This window comes from Myripristis murdjan, chromosome 24 (genome assembly GCF_902150065.1).
Source record: "Myripristis murdjan chromosome 24, fMyrMur1.1, whole genome shotgun sequence".
NCBI lineage: Eukaryota > Metazoa > Chordata > Actinopteri > Holocentriformes > Holocentridae > Myripristis > Myripristis murdjan.
The window spans coordinates 30,851,978-30,864,696 of record NC_044003.1 but is presented as its reverse complement, the minus strand read 5'-3'; the positions used below and the strand labels follow the sequence as shown (position 1 = coordinate 30,864,696).

General features: G+C 40.6%; 1 protein-coding gene across 3 annotated transcripts in view; it reads left to right on the top strand.

Annotated features, from left to right (window-relative positions):
• The first annotated feature begins 11,605 nt into the window (after window positions 1–11,605).
• The window catches only part of ylpm1 (YLP motif containing 1), a 29,729-nt gene continuing 28,615 nt past the window's right edge, over window positions 11,606–12,719 (top strand). For 2 of the 3 annotated variants that reach the window (XM_030047350.1, XM_030047348.1), the window contains exon 1: window positions 11,606–12,507. In XM_030047350.1, coding sequence (XP_029903210.1) covers window positions 11,896–12,507 — 612 coding nt within the window. In that variant the 5' untranslated portion in view covers window positions 11,606–11,895. The remainder of the gene's footprint in view (window positions 12,508–12,719) is intronic. The other variant, XM_030047351.1, reaches the window with a different exon arrangement.

Here is a 12,719-nt window from a genome sequence, read left to right as displayed (position 1 = left end):
GCCGTCGAGGCTCTTGAGTCCTGACAGCTGCCTCAGTCCCAGGAGATGCTAGAAAGAAGTATGAACAAAAGTTACAGTAAAGAGTCACTGACACATTCTGTTGTGATAAGCCTGTTATTGTGTTTGGGCTGCAGGTTGTTCACTGCTAATGGTAACAGACTTGTTCCTCTGCTGCTCTGTTGACTTCAGGTGTACAGTGCTGGCTCAGTGTCTGGTTGCAGAGTCATTTAAAAACAAGAGATTGTGCACTTTCAAGTGATGCAACAGTGGTTAAATAAATATTGTATTAAAAGGGTTTTTTTTGTTTTTTTTTTACTTGAACTTTTTTGGATGCCTGTGGCAGCATATTAGGGCCATTGTAGGGAGAGAGGAAAAATTACAGAGCTGAGGGAGGGCAAGTAATATTCAGAGAAAAAAAAAAAAAACTGTGAATATGTGCGTTGAAGTACTGCAGACACCACACCCCCCAGTCTGGTAATAAGGTGTGTGTGTGTGTGTGTGTGTGTGTGTGTGTGGGCAGGTGTATTTTTGTGGGTATATGCATATACCCACATATGTGCCATTACTTGTTGCAAATCTTTTTCTGTTATATATTTGACCCGTTTGCCCGTGATACCTGAGGATATTAATGTTGCAAAAAGAGCCTAAAATGATAAGACAAGACATCAACTGCCAAGTAAAACACTTTTGAATTTTTTTCGAATATTTTTAGAGCCAGGGGAGAGGAGCAAGCGGCAGCAGCTGCAGAGTGTGGTTGGTCCAACCTTGCAATGTGAAGCCATGTGATTCCTTGCCCAAAACGTAAAAGAAAAACTATTTTTCTGAGTTTTTTCTCAAAAATGTGTTACTTTATAATCTCAGAACTTTTAAGCCTTTGTCTCATATTTGTGAGTTTCTTTTCTTTTTATCACAGATTTATGACTTTAATCTTGGTCTGAGTGTTTTTTCTCCAAATATTCCCCTGGTCCCCTGGCTCCATAATTTTTTTCCCTACGATGGCGCTACTACAGAGATGGTTTGTTTCATTTATACTGTACATCCATGCCAGAATGGCTGAGAGACCTCTCAAAAAATAAAATAAAATACAATAAAAGCCTTCAAACATGTTTTACATGGCATTTAATGTCTTGTCTTTTTTGCAATTTTGCAATATTAATTCTTCTGGTATTATGCGCAGACAGGTCAAATATATAAAAGAAAAAGATTTGCAACAAGTAATGGCACTCAAGCATACATGCACAAAAATCTACCCACCCACCCACACACACACACACACACACACACACCTTATTTCCAGACTGGGGGGTGTGGCAAGTGGCTGTGTGCGCTGTAGTTAATTGCACAATGAGAAACTGTTCTCTAATTTATTTCTTGCCTGTCCATACAAGATTGATCATGAAAACCTCGTCATTCCACAGAACACAATTTTCATATTTAATGAGCATGACTCCAATACAATTACAGTAATTAGTCAAATCTCACTCACGGCCAATGGAGCTCACCACAATTATTAGTGGATCTTATTAATGATGTTGCACATGTGGCGCTCATAGGGTAATTGAGGGCATGTTTGGGTATGGGAACAGGGGTACTGGGGATTGGAAGGCAGTGGTGGTGACAGTCTGTTTTCTGTCTATTTTGGGCCCCGTGTTAAACGGAGGTCTGCTTGATGTTAACTTTGCGATGTTAGATTTGGTATTATACAGTGGAATCGATTTGACTGACAGCAACATGTCCAATTTTAGAGGCCGATTGGCTTTTGCTCAAGATTAAAATGGGTTAAGCTGAAATTTGCATAAATTAAGTGTACAACTTCTGAATTTCTGGATGATGCCAAAGGAATGGGCTGCTGAAAGAGACATCACTTCCTTGCTCCTTCAGTTGACCTGAGAGGCAAAAATAGTCCATGTTGTATTTTACAAGCTGCTTTAAATAATTGCATATCAGTTCACAGCATCACTGCTGTGCACTGGACCCAAGAGGATCACAAAAAAAGACAAAGGGAGAAGCCAGAGAGAGAGCCCATTTATTGTGAGTGATGATACTGCAGTCTCTGACATTTCGGAGGTTTGTGGAGCTCCTCTTTTCCAACTGATACTTATTAAACCCATACAGTTGTGGTGTATTTGCAACAAGAACATGCAGTAATAAGTGTCACATCTCCCTTGATGTATAATGAATCATTGTGTGAGAATATTACTTTTTTCTTTAGCTTTCAAAAGTACCTGCAGCAGTGATTTTCTTAAAGGATAGACTTTGAATTTGCAGCACAAACCCAATGGTCAGCGATGTTACAGCGATGTTGTCTCTCACAAATGTGGAGCCAAAACTAAACATTACTGCAATGCAAGAGCAGGCCAACATAGTTCATATCCTCAACTTGGGGGCTACAACTTCCGCTGTCTGTCATGTCTTTCTAACCAGTTGGTGTTGGGTCTGATCTTTATAAGGAACCAATGACTTTAATCAAAGAAAAGTGACTTAATGGCCTCTTATCCAATTAAGGGCAGTGTCACCGCTGAGTTAATGAGTGTGACACCGCAACAGAAAAACCCCTATTAACACAACATAATTAGCGGAACATAGTGGAATTAGAAAGTAGCAATGACAGTGCTTTGGTGTTTTTATAATTAAACGCTGGAAAAGACAACAATTAAGCCAGATCTTAAAACCCCCTCCCCGTTCAAACCAGAGAGGGCATGCATTGTTTAAAAAAAAAAAAAAAAAAAATGCTCTCGAGACTGCTGCTGTTGTGTGAGGTTTGAATTACAGCTCAAAGACAAGAGTGGAAAGTGACAGAGGTCATGCCAACAATGTGGGGCATTCACATTAAACCCTGTCAGGCATACACAGTCTAAACAGTTTCACGCCAGGTTTTGTTTTACAGTTTTCATTCTTTCAAACAGGATACCTCTGGGAGCAACTTTTCATCCCGGACTACTATTTCAGAAAGTAGCTTGTGTTTTGTCTCTGCTTTGAAAACTGTGTTCGAGCTATCACCAGCCATTCAGCTGATCAGTACGTTTTTCACTTGTTTGCCACATTAGTACATCACTAATAAGGCCTGCCCTCCAGTACACTGCAGCAGATGCATCTCACCAACACTTTTATTGTCTGATTGCAAACCTATAGTGTTTGATTGCATGATAAAGAAACAAAAAACACTCTATACTCATAACGATGGAAAAAGAAATGTCTGGCATGGTCTTCATTGGGCCGCCAGAGCTCAGTGTCAGTGCTAAGCAAAGTGTTGGTGGAATGCATCTCAGTCCCAACCAAATGATAGTTCTCTTCTGGAGGACAGGCCTTATTAGCAATGTGCTAATGTGACATTAATTGCTTTTACTTTTTCACTCCATTAAGTGGCTGCTATCTCTTTCAGGAGCCTGGCCAGATGGTTTATCGGCCCTGCTCCGGCAGTGGTGTTGCTAATGGACTAAAGCGCGGGGCTGTAAAATAACGTCGGCAATGGGGAAACCACCAGAAATGCCCATTGCACTAATTGAAAAGTAATTGTGGAGGTACAGAGCACCTGTCACACTGTGAAAAGCAGAGTCACCACGCTCACATTATGGACACCTGAGTTGAAAAGGTGGCTTGTTGTTCTTGCTGCACACGTAAAACGGGAGCACAGGCTAATAATGATGATTTAATAGAAATGGTGAGTCAGATTTGATTCCCAGAGCTGGGGTTTTGGCTGAATTTTAGTACCTTTGTTAGAGTTTAAGAGCAATGAACTGTAGTTGTTATCCAGAATTAATGTTATGCATATGTTTTTTCATTTCAAGATGATTCCAAAGATCAAAAATTGAGTTTGCATATGTCCGTAATTGATCTCTTATGCAGTTCCTGTTTCTGTATTTATGTAAATGTATTTATGTGCGCAGTGCTGTTCCCGCTCTAACTCTCCATGTCTACTGTATATTGCTTGCTTCCATTCCAATAATGTGAACTGTGGTTGGATTGTGTCCAGACTACATAAAATTCTAATCATATTGCACATCTGACCATGTTATATATCTGGTTCTGAAGGTCCAGTGCCAATGAGAAAAATACTGTTTTTGCTCGTTCACATCTGGAGTGATCAAATGATAAAAGCTCCATTTAATAAACTACAAATGTAACCCAAAACCAAAGCCTCTAAATTCTCGTTCACTAAAATATCGACTTGAAAAAGGGAGAAGGGGACACTGGATGGAAGAGAATGGCTGACATGTTCCAGACCTCTGACCTCAGATAGATGAAATCTCTTTGTTTGGAGTATTTTTAGGGTTTTGTTAACAAGAAGAGGCGAGTCTGCATTCAAAATATTGGCAGCCATTAACTATATGTTGTAAGCAAGGCCAGCTGCTTTGAGAAGTAAAGCCAAGACCAGGGTCAAATGCTAAATAACATGAAAATGGCACTACAGGACACCCAGGGGAAGCCTCTTGTTTTCTCTGCTCGCTCTCCTCTTTCTGTCTTGACTCTCCCATTCAAGCCCCCTCTCCTCTTTCCCCTACCTTGATGCCAAACCTCCATGACCTAGGCCAAGATCAATAGCACAGTTTAAAGAGGATGGACTGTGTAAATAGAGACGATAGATCCTGCCGATGAGTATGCCTTGACCACTGATGGCCTCTGACTGGTGCGGCAGGATTTGATCGAGTCCAATAGTGATGGCTGTCAATACATTAGGCAGAGAGGACGCTGGGATGGAGATCTTGAAACGTGTGTGTGCAGGGGCCAGAAGATGAGGGTCGGCTTTGGGATCATTTTTCATTTTAGTGTTAAAAAATGTAAACAGGCATTGGCCATTGAGCATCCCATGTCTGAGAGATTCAGGCATTCTCTGTGTGCGTTCACATGACACCATGGAGGAAAAAGGAAAGCAATATATTTTAATGACAGATTTTTTTTTTTTTTTTTTTTTTTTTAAGAAAACAATTTGCAATGTGAAATCTCCTCGGCCACAAGCATAATTGGTCTTTCATGTCAAACTAAAGTCAATGTAAAGGTGAATTTGAAGTTCAGGCTTTACCTAAAGAATGCTGGTTTTTACATATAGTTCACTTGGATGCAGATTAATGCATAGGCTTTAATGGAATGTATATATCATCCAATTGACAATGACATTTTCACTATTGCCACCAAATGTTTGTCGTTGATCACTGTTACATTTGTACTATATGTGCACTTTTTCTAATGGAGATGGGCATGTGCAGTTGATGGATGAAGGTGCTGGATGTGTTTTTTTCTGCTTCTGTGTTGCAGTGATTTTATACTGCAGACACTGTGATGTCAAGGCAAATTTCCCTCTGGGACAAAATAGTCAATCTATCTTATCTTAAAAATGGATTTCATATTATTTTGTGTATTAGCGTTACAGGAAAGCCAGTCTGAAGTGTGAAAATACTGTTCTTACAGGTGACAACATAAGATGCACTATAGATTATGCATCAGGGTGCATTAACTGCATAAAACCTGGTTACTGTGCATTTTCAAAAGCAATTCCTCTTTACAGCGGTTTTTAACAGACCTCAGGTATGATTATTTTTATAGTTTACAGCTTCCTCGTTGGATGTTGTAACATTTACCATGCCCGTCCCTTGGCAGACAGCTTCTAACCTTCAGGTGCTTTTTGTAAACTGGCACTCAGAGCGACAAAGCTGGGCACCAAATGGGCTCATTTGAAAATTCAGAGCACTCTGTGAAGCTTCCTGTTCATATAATCAATGTCACCCTTTCCGAATGTTTTGACCTGAGAGGAAGGCGCAGCAGAGCATTTTAATGACAGCGCAATGACATCAAGTTGACCCACCAATTGATTGTTTTGTTTTTTTTTATAAACAATTTCATAATTAAAATTAAGTGCAGAAAACAAACGTAGCTGTCTGGTTATTGTTCACGAACTAGCCACCACTGCTTATTGTGAATAAACCTCAGTTCAGAACTCGTCACAGAGCTGTAATTTTTGAAGGTTTATTTATCATTAGCATTATCAAATGTGTCACTCACAATAATTTGACAGAATCTTCTTCTCCTCATTATTTCTGCAATCTAAACATATTCTTAAGTCACTCAAACATCAAGCAATATTTGAGCATAGGTGCTGGATGGTGCACCTTTCAATGTCAGATGAGCTATTCCAAGACCATACAGACATAGTTGTTAAGAAAGTGAAAATGTTTTATAAAATAAAATTTTACTAAATTTAACTAATAAACTAAAATCAAATAAAATAAATGGTTTGGTTTAATTTACCAAATTACTTAAAAGTGCAAGAAATGACTCCATATGAAGGGTTCAGCTAAGGGTTTAAGCTATGCTGGTGTGTGAAAAACTGTTAAAACACTACATAATGGTTGTGATGTGATTTTTTATACATTTGTCATTAGCATGAACAAGATTTTGTACAGCTGTAGACGACATCTAGGCTCTAGTCAGGATTCTCTCTGTGCTTTTCAACTCTGTGCATATCAAACATCATACTTTTATATGCAGAATGTGTTATTCATAATTCTGCTTATCTCACATGTGTGACAGATCACATTTTAGTCTATATGCAGTACCAAGCCATTACTGCCTCTTTAAGTTATATGTAACAACACAATCTGTTGAACCCCCAGCCGGCCAGCTGCTCGTATTAATCAAAAAGCCTGCTTCCCTTTATGACACAAAGCAAATAGTCATAAATGCTGCTATCGGCCTTTCTAATAGCGTGGACATTGCAATCAGATTCATGGTGGCATAAACTATTACATTTCATTTTTATCATATCGAACAATCACCTCTTTTTCATGAGGATCGTTTGTAACCGGTGGACAGCTTGTTGCGTAATGAAATTCCAGGCGGACTATCGGCTTGAGGGATCTCCCACTCTGTTTACTTACATTTACATATATTTATGTGCATTTGCTTCTCAACAACAGGCAAGCAGGCATGATGAATGTATGGTTACGGCCCTGCTGGGACGAGCGGCTCCCTGCACAGTGTGTTGGAGGTCGGGAAAGTTGCAGCTGTACTGTGAAGTGTGGAGTGCCTCAGTCTGCTCAACATCTCATTACACACTGTCTCTGCACTGACAAATAAAGGCTTTAAAAACTTTTTCTTTCCTACAAATAATGTATCCATTACAATATTGCTTGACGATATCTTGCCTTCTGTTTTAAAATTAATGTCACTGCAAAAACTTTGAAATCATAAGCTGCAGTGGCCCAAAAGTAAATACATATATGGCACATGTGTGCTCATAAATGTAAAAAGCAAACATGATGTTATTATATAGTTAATCAAGGATGTCTGTTTGTATCCGTTTGAAAGACACTGCTCTTTGCAATAAAATGTGTAGAAATTTCAGAGACCCCTGGATTGTATACTCCCCCTTTAATTTGGAACACTTTGATTAATTAATTAATATTCCTCTCTCAAGGTCTTTTTATAAACCTCATCATTAATAAAAGCAGACATTCAATTAGCACCCAAATCTTGATTGCCAATTTTGTTATAACAGTCCCCTGTTCTATGCTTTTTTTTTGGTTCGTTATAGCTGGAAGTATGGTGTGGGTAGGAAGAATTAACTAATTTCATTAATCTAATTGTCATCGCTTTCAACCATCCCACTAATAAGTACAAATTAATATGATTAATCAATTTGACGACATAAACTCATTCAATTACAGTTTTTCAAAGGCAAGTGGGTGTGTTGGGGTGATAGGGAGGTGCTGCGTGTGAAGGGAGGTGGGCAGTGCAGCGGCTTGCTCTGTGGAGGATCCAGCCCACAAAATTGAAGTAAAGTCGAGCAATTAGTCATTGTGAATGATAAATAAATGGAGATGAAATGTGGGGGGCAGATACCCCACTGACTACAGTTTCTTTTGATTCAATTAAATCTGCTCAGTCCTAGAATTGAACAAAACCATGAAAGACGATTGGCTGTTATTGTTCTCCCTCCACTCCATCCCTGTTTCTTACACTTATTTTAGGGAGGGACAAGCGATCTGCAGAGGGAGATAAAAGGTCAGCAGTAGATGCCACATACAAGTGCTATTCATTGTCTGAAAGCTGGGAGCCTGAAGATTGACTTGTGATGCTGCTCAGCTCTGTGCATCAACTTTTTCTAGTCATAAATCTGTTAAAAACATTGCGTTTTTAGGCGGCAATTCAAATTTTGAATTTGGGTTACTGGTTTAACACATCATGACAGAAGTATATGATGGCCATTCCCATGCCTAGTTATGTCTCATAAATTGCTGTAGCAATTTTTGAGTGTGTACCACTTGGGTGCATAATTTAAGCATTTGTGACCACTCAAGAACTGATAAGAATGGTCAAAAGTCCCTCCAAAATATCACATTGAGACACCAAGACCTTGAGGGACACGATAGAAAAAAATCATGCTTTGATTTGGTGTCAAAAACATTTCACATTTGGAGATTTCTGTGATGAAATGAGGCATTTTTCGCCAATTGGATATTGAGCATTCTGTTATGGAAATATCTCAGAAACTCCCCCTTACTGTCAATCCACCTGGAAAAGCAGACATCCTCTGAACGGCCTCGCTCTCTAGTTTGTGGCTGTAAAGTTTCATGAGGCTACAATTATCCTAGAGGTCACAATAGGTCATTTTATATTTTTTTTTTAAAAAATGGTCTTACAGGGTCTAACATCATCAAACATGAATCTCAGCTTTCCACTCAAAGCCAGTTGATGCAACTCCAGGACTGTTTAGGCTCCAGTCTGCACAAACACACCATTTTACAACAGACCACAAGAACACATTTGGGCTGCATGGTTTGTAGCCCAAACTGCATGGGATTAGCATGAGGTGGGCGTGCCTGCAAAGGGGAGAGCCGTGGACACTGGAGTTTAAGAGGTTAAGTGAGTTTAGATTGGGATCAAGGGCTGATAGTAAAAACCTGAACCCTCAGTTGAGGAAATTTTTGCTTTTACATGTGATTTAGTGCATAAATGTCCTTTACATTACATTACATTACATGGAGAAACAACAATGGAGGAAGTGTAACAACATCTAGTTTCACATTGTGTTTCTAATTTCTACTAGATGCAGTGGTTAAACTGAACTCAACTGCCTCAGCAACATTTGGAGTTATTTCAATGCTCAGCTGAGAGCCACAGGCTTGTAAAATATTTATCATGTAGACTTAAATGTAAACAAAAATGTAAAAAATGTTTGTTCTTTAATATCAATGTGTCCATGTATTTCCATATGTTATCTATGTGCATAGCATTTTCCATCCAGTCCTAAAAAGGTCGCTGTTCTCCTTGTGTTTCTACTGTAATTGTTGTAATTCAAGTTAGACTCCTGGCTCTACCTTCAAGGAGTCTGAGCTGTAGATTGATGGGCCTGAGCAGCTCCAGGGATCTTATTTGTATATTTCACAGCTACTCTAGTGAGAGGAGATGTGCTGGCACAGCGATATGTGTGATGCCCTTTAATGTGCTCTATCTTATCAAGCCAGCATCGCCCTATTCAAACCAGCGTTTGATTGAGCAGTGTGATGTTGTTTAGGTTTTACATTGGGAATAGTTTTTAGAGGCACCCTTCTCTAATTTGTGAAGTGGGGTATTATAGAGGAGACAATTAGACCCGGGTTCGATTGGTGTATAGAAGCTTGGATGCTGACAGTCAAGAGAAGGCTTTCAAATGTCATACCAATTAATCTATCCAGCCATCAAACAATATTCTGGAAACAAAGTCAGGGGGGGCGATCAATCCGCATCACTTTTCCCCTCACCGGGTTATGGGAAAATTGATTTGTCAAACAAAGCATTTTGGAAGCAGCGCATGGACTTGTTCGGGATCCATTAGCCTCCATTGAGCATTTTGTTTAACATAGGATTTTCATCACAGAGAAAATGCAGTGTCCTCAATATTGTGAGCTACAACTTTACGATTTCTGATTTCTTTGTTCTCGCTTTAGATAGCTTCAGAAAACTGCTGATCGAGATCGAAAAGGGCTGACTTCTAATGTGTTTAATTAGAGACGTTAGGCTTTAGGTATATTTATCACAAACTAGCAACACTATATTATTTCGGCCTGTCCCCACTGTTCTCGTCCATAAATGTTTCCTTCCTGTAGTAAAATGTTGTACTAGGTCAAGAAACACTTAAAACTTTATTCCTCATTTTATGCATTTCATTTATATACCACATAAATGTACAGTATATTGTGTAGGCTAATGATGCAGTGAACAATCAATCTCACCCCTCCCACTCAGAAAGCACAAGGCATTAGTCCCCAGTATCAGTATTATTGTACACTGTGGGGCTATCCTGCCATCCTATACAGCGTGGCTGCCTTAAGCTGGATCATGCAATTCCCTGTACAGTGTATTGTTCTAAGGCAGAACTGTATCACATTGTGCCCGTCATGCTGTTTTAGAGGGGAGAGAGCTTCCTCTATGGGATTTCTCCCACCCCCATCCCCTGATAATGTATCTCTCCCTAAAGGCTAGGCCTCCGTGACCTTGTCTTATTCAGCGAGGGCGTCTTGAGCGAAAGAACTGAATCCTGAATGGGCCATTTCCCCTCTTTTAACACCCCTTTAATGTCATCAGTGAAATATGAAGTCATTAGGCGATATTAAAACACTGCTGACAAACTAATTAACGGGAGACATTAAACAGGACGGGCTTGATTAATCCGCTTTAACGATTCTTTTTAAGTGGTTCTGGTCAAAATTAATACAGATTTACTGGTGATCTTAAGAAAAAAATACTCTTATGTGTATCAGACCTCAAGGGCAATCTAAAGTCACTGGCCTTTTGCCTCCCAGTGTGTTCCCTGCCATGTTGCTCCAGTTCAGAACTCCCACAGCTGCTCACTGGCTGGACTGACAGCATGCCTCTATAGCTGATGTGGACACACACGGTCCAAAAATATTCTCTGGACTGCTTGGATTTTTATATTTCATTATGTTACAGTTATTATATCAGTTCATTTCATTGTAAATATCATATTACTGTTTTAAAATCAAACCGTGGGAATAATAAATGATCATAATTCTCCGATATAGGCCTACTGCAGCATGACAATTGTATGTGAAAGCAACTGGAAGCTATTATTATTATAATTATAATAATAATTATTATTATTATTATTATTATTATTATTATTATTATTGTTGTTGTTGTTGTTGTTGTTGTTGTTGTTGTTGTTGTTACAGCTGTGAGGGTTTTACAGGTTCCGCTTGGGCCGAAATTTCTTTATAAATGTCTCCCTCTTGTGGAAGTTGTGGAAAACACAGCAACACACTCAGAGCTGCATCCAGGCGCTGATCCAGGGTCTGCTGCTGGGGCCAACAAATCATGATGTAACCATGAAAACACTGGCTCATACTCCTCATATGACCACCCACAGAAACAATAGGACTTAGATTTTCGTTTTCATTTGCCAACCTTAAGATTTTTACTTTTAGATGTGTGGGATAAAGGCTGGGGACTGTACATTCACGTAATATTGTATACGTGTGTGTGTGTGTGTGTGTGTGTGTGTGTGTGTACACATATATATATAGAGAGAGAGAGAGAGAGAGAGAGAGAGAGAGAGAGAAACCGGATGCGGTGCCATGACGCCTTGTGACGTATTTCCGCGTCTCGGGCCCGTGCGTGCACGCTACTGTAGCGGTAGCCATTGAACATAATCATAATTTTCTAGGCGCTTTGTAACGTAATTTCCTCCTTTATGGGGGTAACTGTTGCCTAATACAGTGGTCATATATATAGAATCTTTATTTGTATGCACTGTGAAAGCGTTCTGTGATGAAACTGTCTGAAAACGCTTCGCCTTGATAAAAGGTAGGTCGACGTTAGCCAGCTAACATTAGCTGTGATAGCGACACCGGGCCTTCCGTATGTGAGCACAAAGGCCGTGATACACCGCCGTTCCCAAGCATGTATCCCACATGGGGAAACTATGGTGGCCATCAGTCTCAAAACTTTGGGGGTCCTGGACCCCGAAAGCAGCCGGTCGGAGGTCAGGCCGCTCCAGTTGGTGGGTTCGGCGGCTACGAGGCCCCAGGGAGCGGCTCCCTCTTCTCCAGCCTGCAGGAGCAGCATCTCCAGCAGATGCAGCAGCTGCAGATGCTGCACCAGAAACAGCTCCAGTCGGTGCTGCATCACAACACTCCTGCAAATACATACGGCAGTGGTGCCGGAGGAGGATATTCAGGATCATCGTGGCAGCCGGAAGGAGCTGGACATGTAGGCAGCTCTTATGATCCACAGTCATACTATGACCAAACCGAGGCTCAGTCCAGCCGGGGCCCACAGGGTCCTCCGCAGGATCAGCCTCAGCCTCAGCCTCAGCCCCAGCCTCAGCCCCAGCCCCAGCCCCAGCCTCCTCCTCCGCAGCCCAAGGAGGCACAGCCAAAGCCTCCGCCGCCAGAACCGCCGGCACTGAAGACCGTCCAGAATAACGGTGCTCCTAAAACAAAAGAGGTAAACAAGAACGATTCCTCCACGCCAGGGGACGAAAAATCCAATTTTGCGTCTGTATCTTTGCAGGTAATATCTTGCAACTGCTTCCTGTTTCATGTGGTGTAGAGGGCGATCACAAAGCGCTCCGCTCACACAATTTTCCCAGCATTATTGGTTGTTCTACCCATAGCTTATACTTCAGTGATTTGCCAGTGATCAGGCAGGCGGCTGTTGTAGTTTTTTCTCATTGTTCCTGTTAGTATGATGTAAGACAGTATGCTGATGTTCTGAATAATACA